At 40.0% G+C, this 20,060-nt stretch overlaps 1 protein-coding gene across 2 annotated transcripts; it reads right to left on the reverse strand.

The window, feature by feature from the left end:
* Positions 1-626: 626 nt before the first annotated feature.
* On the reverse strand, positions 627-18,935 carry LOC124133209 (GPI mannosyltransferase 3-like). Of its 2 annotated transcripts, none has more exons than XM_046497507.2 (8): positions 18,328-18,935; positions 15,765-16,085; positions 11,590-11,707; positions 10,679-10,905; positions 9,902-10,054; positions 9,200-9,457; positions 5,937-6,410; positions 627-5,388 (listed from the first exon to the last, which is right to left on the reverse strand). In XM_046497507.2, exons 2-8 carry the CDS (start codon positions 16,082-16,084, stop codon positions 5,094-5,096), a joined length of 1,845 nt encoding a protein of 614 aa, XP_046353463.2. In that variant the 5' UTR covers position 16,085; positions 18,328-18,935; the 3' UTR covers positions 627-5,093. The 2 variants fall into 2 exon arrangements, with proteins under 2 accessions (XP_046353463.2, XP_046353464.2); XM_046497508.2 differs by having other exon boundaries at positions 18,839-18,882.
* Positions 18,936-20,060: the final 1,125 nt, after the last annotated feature.

Raw genomic sequence — 20,060 nt, forward strand, 5'->3', positions numbered from 1 at the left:
CCCACAATTATAGGTTTTTGGCGTGCCCAAGGGACGCAACACTGCACAGCGCATTGCGATGCCTTAGACGACTGGGCCACCCCTGCCCCCCCCATAATCTAATTGAACCCTCCACCCACTGAGTTTGATAAATGTACCTTGTTGACTCAGTCTTCTACACAAACAAATAAATTCAGAAAACTAACAACAATTAGACATCATCAAACACTACACACGATACGTTTGCCATCTCATACATCTTATAGCTGTCTCCTCTGCACAATAGATTAACATAAAGAAAAAATATATTTTCACTTTAACAACAAGTACAGTAATTGGTGTAATAATCAATGCCATCAGAGATATTTCCTCGAGAAATAAGCTGCCATAGTCACAATACTGATCAGCGACCATCAGTTGTGATGCTGTTCAAGTTCTCAGACTGCTATACTGTCATCTAGTCCCCATACTGATCAGCGACCATCAGTAGTGATGCTGTCCACGTTCTCCACTGTCATACTGTCATCTAGTCCCCATACTGATCAGCGACCATCAGTAGTGATGCTGTCCACGTTCTCCACTGTCATACTGTCATCTAGTCCCAATACTGATCAGCGACCATCAGTAGTGATGCTGTCCACGTTCTCCACTGTCATACTGTCATCTAGTCCCCATACTGATCAGCGACCATCAGTAGTGATGCTGTCCACGTTCTCCACTGTCATACTGTCATCTAGTCCCCATACTGATCAGCGACCATCAGTAGTGATGCTGTCCACGTTCTCAACTGTCATACTGTCATCTAGTCCCCATACTGATCAGCGACCATCAGTAGTGATGCTGTCCACGTTCTCCACTGTCATACTGTCATCTAGTCCCAATACTGATCAGCGACCATCAGTAGTGATGCTGTCCACGTTCTCTACTGTCATACTGTCATCTAGTCCCCATACTGATCAGCGACCATCAGTAGTGATGCTGTCCACGTTCTCCACTGTCATACTGTCATCTAGTCCCCATACTGATCAGCGACCATCAGTAGTGATGCTGTCCACGTTCTCCACTGTCATACTGTCATCTAGTCCCCATACTGATCAGCGACCATCAGTAGTGATGCTGTCCACGTTCTCCACTGTCATACTGTCATCTAGTCCCCATACTGATCAGCGACCATCAGTAGTGATGCTGTCCACGTTCTCCACTGTCATACTGTCATCTAGTCCCCATACTGATCAGCGACCATCAGTAGTGATGCTGTCCACGTTCTCAACTGTCATACTGTCATCTAGTCCCCATACTGATCAGCGACCATCAGTAGTGATGCTGTCCACGTTCTCCACTGTCATACTGTCATCTAGTCCCAATACTGATCAGCGACCATCAGTAGTGATGCTGTCCACGTTCTCCACTGTCATACTGTCATCTAGTCCCCATACTGATCAGCGACCATCAGTAGTGATGCTGTCCACGTTCTCTACTGTCATACTGTCATCTAGTCCCAATACTGATCAGCGACCATCAGTAGTGATGCTGTCCACGTTCTCCACTGTCATACTGTCATCTAGTCCCCATACTGATCAGCGACCATCAGTAGTGATGCTGTCCACGTTCTCCACTGTCATACTGTCATTTAGTCCCCATACTGATCAGCGACCATCAGTAGTGATGCTGTCCACGTTCTCTACTGTCATACTGTCATCTAGTCCCCATACTGATCAGCGACCATCAGTAGTGATGCTGTCCACGTTCTCCACTGTCATACTGTCATCTAGTCCCCATACTGATCGGCGACCATCAGTAGTGATGCTGTCCACGTTCTCAACTGTCATACTGTCATCTAGTCCCCATACTGATCAGCGACCATCAGTAGTGATGCTGTCCACGTTCTCCACTGTCATACTGTCATCTAGTCTCCATACTGATCAGCGACCATCAGTAGTGATGCTGTCCACGTTCTCAACTGTCATACTGTCATCTAGTCCCCATACTGATCAGCGACCATCAGTAGTGATGCTGTCCACGTTCTCCACTGTCATACTGTCATCTAGTCCCCATACTGGTCAGCGACCATCAGTAGTGATGCTGTCCACGTTCTCCACTGTCATACTGTCATCTAGTCCCCATACTGATCAGCGACCATCAGTAGTGATGCTGTCCACGTTCTCCACTGTCATACTGTCATCTAGTCCCCATACTGATCAGCGACCATCAGTAGTGATGCTGTCCACGTTCTCCACTGTCATACTGTCATCTAGTCCCAATACTGATCAGCGACCATCAGTAGTGATGCTGTCCACGTTCTCCACTGTCATACTGTCATCTAGTCCCAATACTGGTCAGCAACCATCAGTAGTGATGCTGTCCACGTTCTCCACTGTCATACTGTCATCTAGTCCCCATACTGATCAGCGACCATCAGTAGTGATGCTGTCCACGTTCTCAACTGTCATACTGTCATCTAGTCCCCATACTGATCAGCGACCATCAGTAGTGATGCTGTCCACGTTCTCCAACTGTCATACTGTTATCTCGAGATCACATGTACAATGGAACAAAATGAGTCGTCAGAGATAAACCTAGCTGTGGTAACCATCTCTCTGTGCTCATTTCACTGATAACAGAACAAATAAAGAGGTTAATGATAATGATGATAATAGTTATCAGTGAAATGCAGGTTATGTCTACGAAGCAATAATATTAGTTATTAGTTTTATATATATTAACATGAATTGGAATTTTTTTTATTACAATTTAGGAATTTTTACTGACATTTGCTGCAGACTTAGGGCCGAATATCAACCTATGAGCAGGCCCAGATAAAACCCTGCAGTGACAGGTCAATATCAAAATCATTTATTGAGTTACCATTTCCACAGTTCTGATAGTCAGCTTTATGTGGGAGGAAAACCCGAAGTGATGCAGGTCTCAGACATTTACCACTTTGGTGAAACCCACCAGCACAGGTATGGTGCTGACAAACCTAGAACTCCTTAGAAAATCCTGAATGACAAAATTGGAAGTATTATAAAAAATGTCCCTGAAACTCACCCCGAAAGATATCTAGAATAATTATGCATTTTCATGACCTTGGTTAGCATTTTGTTTAATATGTGATCATTATCTCCTCATCCATAAATTTAGCATCTATTTATCATCCATCATGACCAGATGACATTAACATGACACTATAATAGCATTGATTTGGTGTTACACAGACAATCTATGCTAATGACCAGGGACTATATACCGGTATATGGTCTCTCTAATGACTAAGTAATATTGATCATGTGTAAAATCTCAAGCCAGAAACACAACCTTCACCTTCTAAACGTGCCAACCTTGACCCTGACATGACACCATACAGACATTATCTCCCTTATATGGTTCAATACAGCTGGTATCTTCCATATATGGTTCAATACAGCAGTAAACTACCATACATAACCCCCATACAGAAGTTATCTCCCTTATATGGTTCACTATAGAAGTTATCTCCCATATATGGTTCAATACAGCAGTAAACTACCATACATGAACCCCATACAGAAGTTATCTCCCTTATATGGTTCAGTACAGCAGTAAACTTCCATACATGACCCCCATACAGAAGTCATCTCTTTTTATATGGTTCAAAATAGAAGTTATCTCCCATATATGGTTCAATACAGCAGTAAACTACCATACATGACCCCCATACAGAAGTTATCTCCCTTATATTGTTCACTATAGCAGTTATTTCCCATATATGGTTCAATACAGCAGTAAACTACCATACATGACCACCATACAGAAGTTATCTCCCTTATATGGTTCAATATAGAAGTTATCTCCCATATATGGTTCAATACAGCAGAAAACTACCATACATGACCCCCATACAGACGTTATTTCCTCCGCAGCTATCTCCCTCAAATGGTTCAATGCAGCAGTTATTTCTCATACATGATTAAATACAGCAATAATCTCCCTTACTCGACTCAATAGTGCCGTTACCGTATCCATCATACTTGATTCAATACAGTAGTTATCTCCCATACTTGACTCAATACAGCAGTTATCTCCCATACTTTACTCAATACAGCAGTTATCTCCCATACTCTTACTTAATACAGCAGTTATCTCCCATACTTGACTCAATACAGTAGTTATCACCTATACTGGATTCAATACAGCATTTTTCCCCCAAACTTGACTCAATACAGCAGTTATCTCCCATACTGGACTCAATACAGCAGTTATCTCCCATACTTCAGTCCCAGCTGTGTTTTGTGGCTAATAACAATCATAATTCTGCAGTCAACAATTGTATATTCTATAATCAATTTATGATAATTCTGCACACAATTCTGTAAACTTTTAAGCTTTTTTTTCATGAATTTCATAGTTTTGCACCTGTTGAACTAAGGGCAGCCATTTTTAGATAAACATTTTCTGATAAACATATCCACAGCTAGAATAGCTTAGTGAACTGAATCTGGTAATCACTAGTGTAAATACAGACATGCACTTTCAGTAAGCAATAATACGAAAAACATAACTTCAAAACAAAATCAGGGTATCGTTTTCATTAACCATTTCTCAAAACATAAAGTGCTTAAAAGATCGTTCGTAAAAACATTTCTTTTTCAAAATTCCATTCAACACGAACACCTCAAATAATTATTTAGAATGATTTAACTAATACAATTCACAATTCAAATATTGACTGTTCATTTCAGTAAACCGATGCAACTTTTACACGTTTAAAACCAGCTTTAGACTTGCATGTTAAAATTCTGCAGTGTATTTGACGAAATTCTGCAGTAGAAAAATGCAAAATTCTGCATGAGTTCTGAACAAAATGTAATTTTCTACAGGACAGGTACATTTCTGCGCCAAGTGGGTATTTCTGCAAAAAAATCTGTGACCAAGGAATCACGGAATAAAGGAAGGACTTATACTTCAACTCAATGCAGCTGTGTTTTCCTGGGCCAATGCATATGTTCAACCTACATATGAGCCAGTACATCGTTTATGTCCCATACATGACAATACGGCATTTATCTCCTCTACATCAATACAAGATGAAATCTCATATAGAACTCAAAACAGCCACAAGGTCCAATTCCAATTCATCACCTACAACTGACCAGAACATGTGACCCCACTCGCCCTTCTGGGAGATGTGTATGAAAGTATCGAGCACATTGCTTGTAGCCGTTTTGATTCAGCAGTGTGCCCACTGTAGGCTGAAGTGGGCTGAAGTAGATGATGTGTGATGGCCACGGGAGGCGGGTGCCAGAGTACTCGTTCTTCAGCCATCTCACTGGGTCGTGGAAAAACACCTCCGCTTCATCCCTGTAGTTGTCGCGTTGTTGCAAGTTGGGCTCACACGTCAGGAACCTCATGGAGATGTTGCGGTGGATGTAGCTGCAGACATAAGTGAGTGTGTGAGTGATACGTGTGACAACAAAAAAACTATGAGTCCATGTGGCTTATTTGAAGATTTGAGATATTTGCTAATCATAAATCAAATTTGAATTTGACAGCGAATATTATTTAAAAAAAGCTTAATGATACAAAAGAACACATTTTGGGTCAGTTACGATTATGAAGAGGTGAAATGGGGTCACGTTCAAAATTACTGCACTTATACAGTGACGTGCATGTACATGTGAGTGTGGCTGCTTGAACTAGTCCAGACATATGCTGGTTTTATAGTGCTTTCCCACTGAGAATACGTGAATACCCAACTCAGACACAGTACACTGACTCCAAGCCATACAGTCCCTGTTTTATCCCCCAATTGCCAAACACAAGGCAGGGTAACAACAAGTACCATCTTTTATTATTTTGTACACTGCCAGGGATCGAGCCAAATGCTCTATTCACTCAACCAGGATGTAAGATTGGGTGGAGTTACACTAACGACTCGCTCACCTGTAAGATTGGGTGGACTTCCACTGCAACTCACTTACCTGTAATATGGGGTGGAATGGCACGGCATAAGGAACAGGACATCCACACTCTTCTCTATACTGGCGTCATGGACAAACTTCATGACATCCACCGTCCCCCGCTGGTGAATGAGGCAGAAATACAGAGCCACCGGAATGTTCGTCACAATGAGGATCAGTACAATAATCTTGGCCTTTGACAGGTTAGCCCTGTGCTGCTGTGCCCTCCTGACCTCTGGGTCAAGGTCGGCAGGTTTGGAAGGTGAAGGTTGTTTTTCTGGCTGCAGCAGCGACTGGTTGTCCATTGTGTCCGACATGCTGGTGCTGCTGTTAAAGCTTTCGTTCAAATCCTCATCCCCTCCCTGCCTGCTCTTCTTTGATTTTCTTTTTTTGAGGTTTGGTCGTTTGCATAGAGACTGAAAGTACACTCCACAGTAGTGCATGGAAATGGGGAGAATCGGCAGCAGGAAGCGGAACTCCTTGTGAGACAGGAAACTGCAACACAGAGGTCACAGATGTAAGTTTTAATTATTCTTTGACAAAGGTCATGGACATCAGCTGTTGATGTGTATTCAAGAGACATAACTTGTTCATTATTCATTGATGAGGTCACTGACAAAAGTTGGTAATTATTCAATGACAGAGGTCACTGACAACAGCTGGTAATTTTTCATTGACAGAGGTCATGGCTGTAAGATGTTAATTATTCAGTGACAGAGGTCACTGATGAAAGTTGTTAATTATTCAGTGACAGAGGCCACTGACGACAGTTGTTAATTATTCAAGGACAGAGGTTACTGACGACAGTTGTTAATTATTCAGTGACAGAGGTCATTGACGACAGTTGTTAATTATTCAAGGACAGAGGTCACTGACGACAATTGTTAATTATTCAGTGACAGAGGTCACTGCTGACAGTTGTTAATTATTCAAGGACAGAGGTCACTGACGACAGTTGTTAATTATTCAAGGACAGAGGTCACTGATCACAGTTGTTAATTATTCAAGGACAGAGGTCACTGATGACAGTTGTTTATTATTCAATGACAGAGGTCACTGACAACAGCTGGTAATTTTTCATTGACAGAGGTCATGGCTGTAAGATGTTAATTATTCAGTGACAGAGGTCACTGACGAAAGTTGTTAATTATTCAGTGACAGAGGTCACTGATGACAGTTGTTAATTATTCAAGGACAGAGGTCACTGACGACAGTTGTTAATTATTCAAGGACAGAGGTTACTGACGACAGTTAATTTTTCAGTGACAGAGGTCACTGACGACAGTTGTTAATTATTCAAGGACAGAAGTCACTGACGACAGTTGTTAATTATTCAAGGACAGAGGTCACTGACAACAGTTGTTAAGTATTCAAGGACAGAGGTTACTGATGACAGTTGTTAATTATTCAAGGACAGAGGTCACTGACGACAGTTGTTAATTATTCAAGGACAGTGGTCACTGAGGACAGTTGTTAATTATTCAAGGACAGTGGTCACTGACGACAGTTGTTAATTATTCAAGGACAGAGGTCACTGACGACAGTTGTTAATTATTCAAGGACAGAGGTCAAAGACCTAAGTTATTTATTTCCCATTGTATTAGGACACTGACTGTGGGTTTTACCCATTTACTGGTAGGGATCATGACAAATTCATTTAAATAAACAGAATCTTCAACAGTGAATTCTTAAACCACCAGATTTCCCCTCATTCCTTAATGAATGGTGTTTGCAATATTTCAGCTGCATCACAGTGACCTGAGTGGTGATCACGAATGGGGAACCAGTGGTTGATATGATCAACATCACCGGAACCCTCCGCTCGATAGGTCACAAACCGATAAACTTGATTCAAACTTGAATATGGGTCAGCACTGTTGTCAAGCCATGTAATATCCACATGAAGCAGCCATTTTGACCAAGTGCACTTTCAATGACTATGCATGCCATGTGTATTGGTTTCACCAGAATGTGAGCACTTTACTGGTTCCTGCTTACTCTTATCTTTTTACAAAATGAAAAAAACAATTACCATGAATATATGAATATTCATTTCTTCTTTGATAACAAATGGGCATAAAATGTTTTAAAACAGGTCTTAATATTCTATTTGAATTCCAACACAGAGTTACTGAAACTGACCCCTCAAAGCTGTATAAACAAGAGGTCACCCTGACTGTACCAGGTTATGTACATCCTATACCCAGGGTCCCCACTGTCCAAGAATCCCTGTCATGTTTGAATACTGGATGTTCCACTCCATTCAATGTTTACATGACAAAGGACACATCAAAGAACAAACTGGCCACTGTCAAACTCATCATCAAGAATATCATGGTGACATCTTGATGAGTACACAAAGTACCAGCCGGTTATTGACAGGATGAGAGTCAAGCCATGTGCAGACAACTTTTGCAGGGTCTTTCCACGTCTGCTACATATTTGAGGCCATTTTGTAAGAATAGCGTGTCCCTGATCTCGTGATAACAGGGTTACATGGCCTTGTAAAAATCGGAGCCATCATGGTTGGTTGGTTTGTTGTTTAACGCCGCACTCAGCAATATTCCAGCTATATGATGGCGGTCTGGACCAGACAATCCAGTGATTAATATCATGAGCATCGTTCCACGCAATTGGGATTGATGACATGCATCAACCAAGTCAGCGAGCCTGACCACCCAACCCCGTTAGTCGCCTTTTACGACAAGCAGAGTCACCTTTTACGGCAAGCATGGGTTGCTGAAGACCTATTCTACCCCGGAATCTTCATGGGTTCCGAGTCATCATGACTCACCACATATTTAGGTTGGGGTGGGGGCAGGGGCCGTTTTCTTAATTTGGGAGTCATGATGTTCTTTACACAAGATATGACCCAAGACTGCACTGTGTCATGACAGGCCCGGCCATGCTGTGACTGCAGTAACCACTTAACAGAAATACTCGCAACTGATTAGCTGGTGTGCAGTAATACTAGTTATGCATTATGACAGCGATCTAGAAATGGAAATTCCATGTTTTTATTTTATGAAAGTAGATTAATTTTGTTTTAAACAATTTGAGGAGTAGCAGTTAGTATTTTTTTTTAATAAATATTGTAAATACTCAGTCTGAATTTTGAGTTCCTTAGAGAATTTATTCAGTTTGATTAATATCAAACACTTCAGCAAGTATTTCAGGAAAATAGCATCATGTAAATCCCTATAATATGCAACAGTTTTAATCAAAGGAGATCTCGCACATCCACATATGGACTGATATGGAGCTTGTCTCAACTGACCACGTACCTGTATATAAATAATGTCCATAATATCACAAAAAGCAACACTTTGTTTTTTGCCTTCCACGCGCCTAGCAAGAAAGGAAGTATATGTGTTGCCATGACGACTGGATAGCCCTGTGTAAGGTACCAGTGCCAGGGATGCGAGCCGTAGAATGCACTTCCCCCTTTGAGTACGTTGAACTGCAGGAACTTGAGCTGTACAAATACCCAGCGATCATAGAAGATGTGATCGATCATTGTCGCAAAGCCTAGCACTGCTAGTCTGGAATGGAAGACATGAGGCAATACAGACAACAAGTGATGGATGGATGGATGGATGGATGGATGGATGGACGGACAGACAGACAGATGGACGGACAGATGGATGGGTGGGTGATTGGATGGACGGACTGACAGATGGATAGAATATAATAATAATCACTATTGCATTAGTCTGAGAATTCAAATTACATTCTCAGTTCCCGGAGACACAACCCAAGCTAAAAATGCATGAATTTACATTACCTCATCATGTTGTGTACCCATTTGCTGCAGAGACTATTTCTGATGAATACAATATTGGCAGTGTTTTAAAGAAAGGGTATTGCTAAAAGCGGAAACTAACAATGTCTGTCAAAGCCTTGTGCATGTACTACAATCCTCAAATCATGAACTCTATCAATCTTGGGAATCAAAACCCAGAGTCGCTATGTCAGACCCAGCTCACCCTATTTGTATGTACTGTTTGATGAGCGTCGGCAACGATGCTCGGTTCAACTGAAGATGCCAGCAGCACAGCAGGACCCACAAGATGGCTGCCGTGGGCCGCACTATCACAGACAGTGCAGCCAGCACTAAGAACTTACTCAGAGAGGACTTTCTGCAAAACAGAATACATGTTTAGTCTTGAATATGGTCAAATCTCTGAGAGCAAACCAAACCAAACTGAACACATGACATACTGTAGTTCTTACAGCTGAAAATGTTCATATTATAGGCCATTAACAATATTCAAGATCCAACAATCCATTTCTTGTTTTGTTTTTCAAGAAGGTCAACATGCCAAAAAAGGAAAGACTAAAGAGAACAAAAACATGTTTCACTTGATTTGGGCATATTTTAAATTTAGAAATAAACCATAAAATAAAACAAAAAAATGTTTTCCCATTCAAAATTTTTACTGCTTCCTTTTTAAATATTAAAACATTAAGAGTAAGATCTTACATAAGACAAGGAAAAAACTATTCGTCGAATGAGCAAAAACAATTAACTGACTTACATGCACATCACAAAACAAGGAATGTTATATTTATTTATAAAGCTCATTAATTGTGTGTTTTTTAAAGAAGATCATCATTCATTTAACCACTTTATTAATCATGAAAACATGAGTATTTAAGACAATAACAGTTCTTGTTTAAACATGATAAATAATGATATTACATAGTAACGTAAGCAGTTCAGTATTCATGTAAAACATGGGCAGAAACTGCTGACAACTTACTGAGGGCTTTTTGGCCAGGGATAGTAATACAGCGCCATGGTAACCAGCACTGCCTCGGTGGAGTTAGTGAGTGTGCGTGTAGCGCAGTATAGGGTGAACCATGACAGCGTCTGGCACAGCAGGGTCCACTGTGCTGTTGGGCGGTCGCACAGCATGCGAGACAGCCGATACAAGTACAGATCTCCACAGGCAGCTATGACGCCCTGCAACATCCTCGGTAGCTTTATCTGGTTGGGAGAAAAAGATAAAGTAAGATGCTTATGTTCACTTTGAATTGTCATCAATACCAGGATATCCATATTATTGTCAGTGTTTCCTATTAGGGCTGGGACGGGTATCTCGGGTACTCGGGTTGGGTGGGTACGGAGTAGGATCCAGGTACCCACAGGACTACCCGGACCCATGGTTAGTCATGTAATATTGTTTAATGACTAAAATGATATAGAAATCTATGTGGAACTGAAGGAGGTACTTTCTCCAGAACATCCCCAGGACAAAAAGTTTAATACAACCTTATAACAGAAAAAGTGGTAATATGCAGAGTTGCTACCCTTCTTTAAATATCGCTATGATAACTTATATTAAACACAGATTTTTTCATGAACAGGAAATTTGCTGAATTGCTTCCCCCTTGCTTTAATAAAGTGACAAATTATTTTCTGGGCATATTGGGCGAGTGAGCATGGTTTTACGCCGCCTTTAGCAATATTCCAGCAATATCACAGCTGGGGACACACATTTTACCCATGTCAGGAATCAATCCCGGGTCTTCGGCATGACGAGCAAACACTTTAACCACTAGGCTACCTGACCGCCCCTCTGGGCATATTGGAGTATACTGTCATGTCAGATTTACTGCACATAGATATTAACATGAACTTAAAGAGGCAGACATTGTGGGGTCATCTCACCAGAAGCACCCTGTTGTCCAGGCCTAAGATGTGCAGGAACTTGTAAAGCAGGGCGAAGGAGAGGGGGTAGGTGTAGCCCCGGATCCCCTCCCGCCACTCCCACGTCAGGTGGCCATAGCTGGGTCGGTCAAGGAACATTCAACATAAGTAATGATTTAAAATAGTACTTATCATGCTTATTATCCCACGAAATTGGTTTTCCATCACTAAACTGTCGGCACCAAAAGCAATAAAAAACAAACCTTGAACATGTTAAAGATAATGATACATTGCATAAATATTGTATATTAATTGTACTTATTGTATAAATATATACAAGATAAAACTGGTGGTGAACTTGAGTTTTGGAAGTTGAATTAGTATTTGAGAAAATTGAAAGTAGAAGTAAAAACTTTCGGAAGCTAATTATTCTTGTTTCCGGCAGGCCCAGCTGGTAATGAACATATCACAAGCTTAGCATCATAGTGCATGAGTGTGTTGGGTTTAACATCGCTTTTAACAGTATTCAAGTTATATCAAGGTGTGTCAGCTTAATGTGAGAGCAAAACCTGAAGTGATGCAGGTCTCAGACGTTTACCACATTGGTGAAACCCACGATCTCAGGTATGGTGCTGACAAACCTAGCAACATAATCAGGAATTCAACCCACGATAGGTTTCTGGTGTGTCCATGAAACGCAACTCTGCACAGTGAATTGCGGTACCTTACGAGGATTGGACCACCCGTGCCCCGGCTCAGCATCATAACCTCATTCAGTATAACAACACAGCAGACTCCACTGGCATTCCTTGATACTGCTGGACATATCCTGGAACTTGGCTAACCACAGTGCAATGTTTGCCAGATTTAAGAGCATTTAAAAAGTTTCGTGCCGAAAGGATACGTTTTATATGTTATTTAAAAAATTCAGACTCCTGATGAATAAAAATCATTCTTTTGTTTCATCATAATTTTTTGTGTTTGTATGTTGTAAGCAGGCATCAGTTAAATGGCGTAGCAAGGGTCTCATTAGTAGGTCATGAATAATGCTATTCCAAGCTTTTACAGGTTCAGTGAAAATACTTAAGTTATTGCAAATTATCACCAGGGGTCAGAGAGGGAATGGTCTGCCATTAATTGGTAGCTGACTAATGATATTTTTTTAATATATTTCAGGCACCAAAAAGTCTAGAAATTTCCTGATACGTTTAGAAAGCAAGATTAATCAGATTTCTAATGGGAGCAGGTTCATCAGGAAAAGCATGGTAGTATTGTATGAATCTCAACCATAACATCTGAGACCTGCATCACTTCGGGCTTTCCTCCCACATTAAGCTGACATGCCGCGATATAACTGGAATACTGTTAAAACGTGTTAGACCCAACTCACTCACTCACTCACTCACTCAACCATAACAACATGCAAATAAGAGACTAGACTTTTGACTCATTTTCACAGCTGCAACTACTGAAACAAAGAGGCAAAGAGATAAGACTCTTTTCGGCTTTGTTACTGGTTAAAACAGAGAAAGACAAAGAGAAAGAATTAGGATGATAGTAGTTTGTTAGTTGTCTGAGAGTGGAGCTCCAGTTTTGGAGTCTCCCCACTGACCTGAGAGGTTCTCTATGAAAGGTCCTAACCACTATTCTTGGTTACAAAGTGATAACTTCATATTCAAATAGAATACTACTTCAATACATCATGCAGATGAGGGTTGTGTTATCGTGAATATATTAGTCAGGCAACAAGAACATATCTGAGGATCTATTGGGTGAAAAACGTATTCTATGATAAATGGAATCGAACTACAACCCTGAGTTATGATTTGTGTGAGCTACATCACCCCTAAGACATCACCCCCATGACTAGAGTGTGGAAAGAGTTCATTACTTGGGTAGAAGGCTATCATCAAGCCCAGCACCCCGGTAATACTGGATTAGAGCTCAAGGATTAAATAAATTGAGCAAATGTTGTGTGAGTGAAGCTTGTCAGCACTTGGCAATAAATACCTTGAATCATGGAGTCAGCCATGCTAAGGCAGAAGGCAACCTCTTAAACACTTAACAATCACAATGTTGCTATACATCACCTCTGACAAGAAACATTAGCTAGATGACAGCCTATTACATCACGATATACAAAAAAGAAAATTAATCTCATACCAAAGGGTTTCCTCAACTATCAATGTTATATTATCATATCATTAATATTAATGAGTTCTATGAAAAATTTTACTTTATAATTTTTCTTCACAAAGGAGTTGAAGAACTTCAGAAACACCTCCCTATCAGACCATGCTTGTGAAAAAAAGAACACTGTGGCCACTGCATCAGAGACTTAACCAACGCAAAACCCTTACAGATTTTCATTGAATATGTTTCTCAACAAGCCCTTGACACAATGTGCACACTTCTACAGAATGTGTACTTCATTTCAGAAGAGTGCATTGCCATTGACAAGTATGAGTCTTTGAATGTCTTGACCGAGCTAAACGGAGAGCTCTAATATAACATCAACGCTGTACAGAGACGACACCGCCACTTCCAACTCATATCGGAGCAAATTGATGACGAAATTGTGAAAGCACTTGTTGCCAGCCCAGCAGTTTGCTTTGTCTTAGACGAGAGCACAGACTTGTCCAGTGAAAAGAATAGGAATAAATATTTTGTTACTTAAGTGAAGGTTGTCTGAAAATTAAATTCAACAAGATACTTCGTGTCCATGCTGCGAATGCATAAACGATTACTTTGTCATTGTTAGCATATTAAAAGAGCGTTAGGCTTTCTCTTGGGAAAGTGTATGGTCTGCTGTCATGTTAGGTAATGCAGGGGTTGCTGCAGATATGAAAGACATTTGTCCAATCTCATTAAAATCAGATCTTAGTTCTCGCTACCGCTAAACAAAGATCTGAGGACATCCAATTACGGGTCACGTCAGAACGACTTTTCGCGAATTTTGACCGACCAATGAAATGACTGACAAGAAATCGACATTAGCCAATCAAAAGGCAGCTTTCTCGAGCTTTAGGACACTAGTTTCAAACTGGCGACTACGCTTCGAAACATATTTTGACGTATTCTCGATTAAAAAAATTTAAACTGATAAGAAGAACACTCTTGAATGGCTTATAGATGGCCTAGATTGTATGGATATAATCATAAAACCCGTAACTGTCGTTCGGAATACCCCCTGTTAAATATATCGTGGTTGCATAATTAGAACACATTCCGACTGTCACTTTCATGTTCTGGTAAGCGACGCTCTGATTGGTCGGATGAAAGGTTGTTCTGACGTGACCCCTAATGGGATGTCCTCAGATCTTTGTTTAGCGGTAGCGAGTACAAAGATCTGATTTTAATGAGATTGGACATTGGTCCACACAGATTGGCTCTAGCATGTGTGGATGTTGCCAAGACTGTCAAGGAAGTTACTTACTATGAATCTATCTTGAACACTTTGTCGTTTTATTTTCATCTCTTGCCGAAAAATTTATCCAACTTACAAATGTGGCATGACATGCTGGATGAACCCCACGCGCTCCCTTCAGAGGTCCACAAGGTCAGGTGGCTTTCAATGATCATAGCTATTGACAACCGTTCCAAATCACTGCCTACACTTATTACCATGTTACAAGACACTAGAGACACGAACATCATGGCAGACTCCCCACTACGGCAGTTGATGACATACAAGTTTAGATTCATGACCACGTTTTTACAGGACATATTTGATATGATAGGTATAGTTAGTAGGATACTACAAGCTCTTGACTTGAGCTACGGTCACATGAAGAACACAACTGACGTTTTCTAGGTCACAATAAAGGGACAGACAAACCGACATACTGACCTAATTTACGAACATGACCAAAACTGATGATACAGACGAATTTGAAAATATGACAATGATAAGACTGCATCATGACCAGACATTGACTGATTAAGTTACCCTCTGTGTAAGAATATTGTTTGTCAACGTAACTGACAGATTTCCTGACAATGAACTGTATTCTGCTTCAGGAACCTTTGACCTGACCAAGCAAGTGACCGAGCTACATCTGGGGACGACAGTATTTATTGGTAGCCAGTATCAGGAAGATGCCAGCATTATTGCTGAGGACCAATTCTAACCTGGAATCCCCACAGGGCACTGGACATAATGAACAACAAAGAAATGTGAACTGAGCCAAGGATACTGGAAGACCATGTTGTGGGCTACTTCCAGGGACTGCCAGTACTCATCCGGAACAAAGAACGTCTGTATGAGCAGAGAGTTGGTGATGCGCAGAGCCAGCAGTCCCAGGAATAGAGTCCGCTCTGATGCCATGATCTTTTTGATGATGTTGGGTCCTAGCACTTCATCATCAAACATGTGACAGTCATCTTCCTCTCGTCCTTCATCCTCACTCTGAATCGGGGAACTCTGGTTACTTTCTCGCACCCTCTGAAGGTCATCTTGTTTAGGCCGTAGCTTTCTTCTTCGGATGGTAGCAGCACTTTTGTTGTTTTTTGTCATCCTGTCAACATATATACAAACATACAGGTGATTTGTTCCAGAAGTTTGTTTCCATGAAGGAGAATATTAATAAATCACAAATAAGGCAGCCACAAAGCATAGGGTAGGTGGACTTATAATTTGTTATATTTCATAACCAAACAACTATGTTGAAAACTGCTGGGACCTCACTGTACACCCGGTAAATTTATGCTGGGTTTCTTAAATATGGGGAGTTTTCTTCATGTGCTGGATGGGCATTTCTTGGTTAATAATTATTTGTTCATACTAGAAAACACAAGCCTGTACATTCATAGACGATTCAGTGTACCCTGCAAAATGTTTTGTGAGACTTGAAAATGTTTACCACATATTTCGAAAGGCATGATATGTTTTTCATGTGTTTTTGATTTGCCAGATTTATTGAAAACCAGTTTCACTTACGTTTGCTAACCGACAAAAATATCTTACAAGAAAGATTTTTCTATCATCTGTGACCATGATTACTGATCAGTTATCAATCATCCAGTCTTATTGAAAAGGCCATGATTGTGTACTCCAATTGTACCATTTCAAATACAGTTAAACCCTGCTAATCAAGACAGTACCACTTCAATACAGAGTAAAACCCTGTTATAAGTGTTAATCAAGACAGTACCACTTCAATACAGCGAAAACCCTGCTAATCAAGACAGTACCACTTCAATACAGAGAAAACCATGTTAATCAAGACGGTATCACTTCAAATACAACTAAACCCTGCCAATCAAGACACTACCACTTCAAATACAGTGGAACCCTGTTAATCAAGACTGTACCACTTCAAATACAACCAAACCCTGTTAATCAAGAAAGTACTTTACTGCAGTCTCATTAAAATCAAAGGTGGGTTTACTAATGTCTGGTGTAGGTGAAAAGCAACCACTGATAAATGAAATTCTTTTCTCTTAGTAAACGTTTATTTTCTTTCGAGATACAGATGCCATTGCTCTGAATACTTTGCTAGCTAACACAGGGGATTTAGATGCCCCCATGCTGACTGGCTGATGTAAAAGTTCACTTGATGATTCAGAATAACAGATATGATTTAAATAAGTTTGTACTGTCCTGTTGCCAAAGAAATCATCATGATTAACCAATTTCCTTGAAAAATTATTTATCAAATGTTCTTGGTATGTCTCCAAGTTTTATTGTTTATATTGATGTTCATTACAACAATAATCAGGAAGGGAGGGAATTTTTCTAGATTTACAGGTTCTGGGGTTTACTGGAACTCAAAATTGTGCATCCTGTATGCATACAAATGTGAAATGGACGCTATAACACTACAGAATGCATCTACCATAATGCACATAAAAGTGTATGCAAGTTTCAGAATGAACACTGGTATTCATAATGTTTTCATAAACTTATCCAATTTTTGACACTTCTACAGCCCCATCTTGCAGCTTGGGAACCCTAATACAGTATTTGTTGAAGCTACACCATATACACATTGTCAATACTGAATATCTTAAGGTCAAAATAGCAAACTAATTGACTGAAAAATATTGAACTGGTTATTCTTCTTCCTGAAACCGTTTTATATCCGATTGACCATCTTCATGACATCAAAATATTCACAATATTTACAGTGCAATGTACAAGAGTCCAAACAGACCAATTCACTCAACAATTTTTCCTGATGGTCATTAATTACATTGTTCCCTGTGTCGCAAGGCCTCATGCTATTACATCAGTGATAGACTGTTGCAAACAGTGAATCCATTATCTTTTTTTAACTATTTTAATGTGAATATATCAGATTGTGATAATATCATAATTGATAATTTCATAAATGTAACTGCAAATGATTATTAATAATATTTAACTTGGTTAACATGGTTAACGAACACAGGTTAGCACATTTTTCAACTGGTTAGGAATTCTAACCAAACCGTAACTGGTTATCCAAGTAATCATGATTGGGCTTTTTCAAGACATACCTTTTTACAACATGTACCACACAAGGCTAAGTAAAACATTGGTTCGCCACTTCATCAAGATACATTATAGTTTCAAAAGGGTAGTAGAATTTATACCATTACTTCTGGATATTTCAATCTCAAACAAAGGACAATATTTCTCCTGAATGACCATGATGACAAGACCAAGAACCATTTAACAAATAAATTGTGATTCATCAATTAGTAATGATTATGTTAGTTTATCATGCTTAATGAGAATGGTGAGTATTATTTACTCCAAAGATGAGAAAACTTTACCTGCTTCCATTCAACCAACAAAGTAATGGCTAGTTCCTATTCATTGGAGCTAGTGAGCCACACTTTCTATAAGCCTGTAAAGCCAGTGAAGAGTCCGTTATCATCTCTAAAGCTGATACTGCTATGTCGAATACTACCACATATAACGCCGATTCAAGTGAGAACAATACAAGGTATTCTTACTTATCATGTTATAGAATTGATCAATTTGACACTGGGCACGACTTCATTGGGCGCATCAAAAACAAACACAGTCGTGGCAAAAAGTACTACACGCTCAAGGAACCAGAAAGATGACCGGTCGTTCACCCCCGTTTCAAGAAAGCTGGGAATAATTCGGTTGCGTGAACCAGTCTCATCACGGTCACCTCTTCTCAGTAAAGCACTCCGTGAAGGTTACACCAAGTCAGGTGATAATCATGCCTCTGGTTAACATCTAAACAGGTAGTGACCTGTCACGTCTAACATTTATACACGGGCCACAGAAACAGTAAGATTATTGATTTTTCACCTGCAGCATCGTTGGATACACCAATCCGGAAGTTGCTACCTAAGTTACCTTTTGTGAAGAAGAGTTAACCAAGGGACGTAATCCACGATGAGCGACAACCTTGTTCTGATTTTATGAAATATTCAAACGTGTTTTTCTGTGTTTTATGTCACAGACAAGGTTTCACATAACCTTGAAATCAGTCTTATTCATGATTCACGTTTTCTTTCCCTAAGGAGTCATCAGAAAATAAACACAGTCATGGGTTCATAATTTAAACCAGAGACCATATAATAGATCTATTATATGGTCTCTGTTTAAACCCAAAAGACTAAAACGCATCTATTGACAAAAGAGCAGGTCATGGATGGCCCTAAAACGTTAAAGTCAAAACGGCCACAGAAAAAAGTAATAAGGGCCTAAACTAAAAAGGTGAAAAGGGCCACACACACAAAATAAAGACAACAAACTCAATAATTATGTCGGATTAATTGTATAATACATTGGTGAGATAACAAGGAATAACTCATGAATTGCCTAATGCATTAAACAGAAATATTTATCAATAATATTTTATAGATTGTAATGGGAAAGAACAGTTTCCCACTCATGTTGTATATCTTTCCGTGTTTAAATCTACATTTTATGCATTATTTGTTGCTTCAAAGTGTATGTTGTTTAAGGGCAGTAATTGCAATGCATTGGTAGCATTCATGACGTGTTCATGCGTGTGTGCATTCGACATCGATCGTGAAGTTAATATTTTTGTAAGAAGTTTATGTCTCAGATCCAGGTCTTTAAAATATGGATGGGGAGCACGGATGGTCCAGTCGTCTAAGGCGCCACGATTTACTGTGAAGAGTTGCGTCCCTTGGGCACACCAGAAACCTATGATTGTGGGTGTTGAATCCCAGTTCGCCCCGATAATGTTTCTAGGTTTGTCAGCACCATACCAAGCGGAACGCCTTCCATTCTAAAAAGTGTCGTTATTCCCAATTTAAGTGTGTTATAGCAGCAATATGAATACCGTTGGTGAAAGTGAGTTGTTTCTTGTTGAAGATACCAGAGTAAATGTTCTTTTGTCAAATGGAAACCTTTCAGTTTCCTTGCCAACTACCCTTGAAAAAAAAGGGAAATGTCGAAATAGTCATTTTCACGTTCAAGCCTGCGCTCCCGTTGGCAGATTTCACAAGTGTATTTTACAGATTCTGACTTCTGATTCGTCAGTATATGGCATCACAGT

The sequence above is a fragment of the Haliotis rufescens genome, unplaced genomic scaffold, assembly GCF_023055435.1.
Source record: "Haliotis rufescens isolate VD_foot unplaced genomic scaffold, xgHalRufe1.0.p SCAF_2, whole genome shotgun sequence".
In the NCBI taxonomy this organism is placed as follows: Eukaryota; Metazoa; Mollusca; class Gastropoda; order Lepetellida; family Haliotidae; genus Haliotis; species Haliotis rufescens.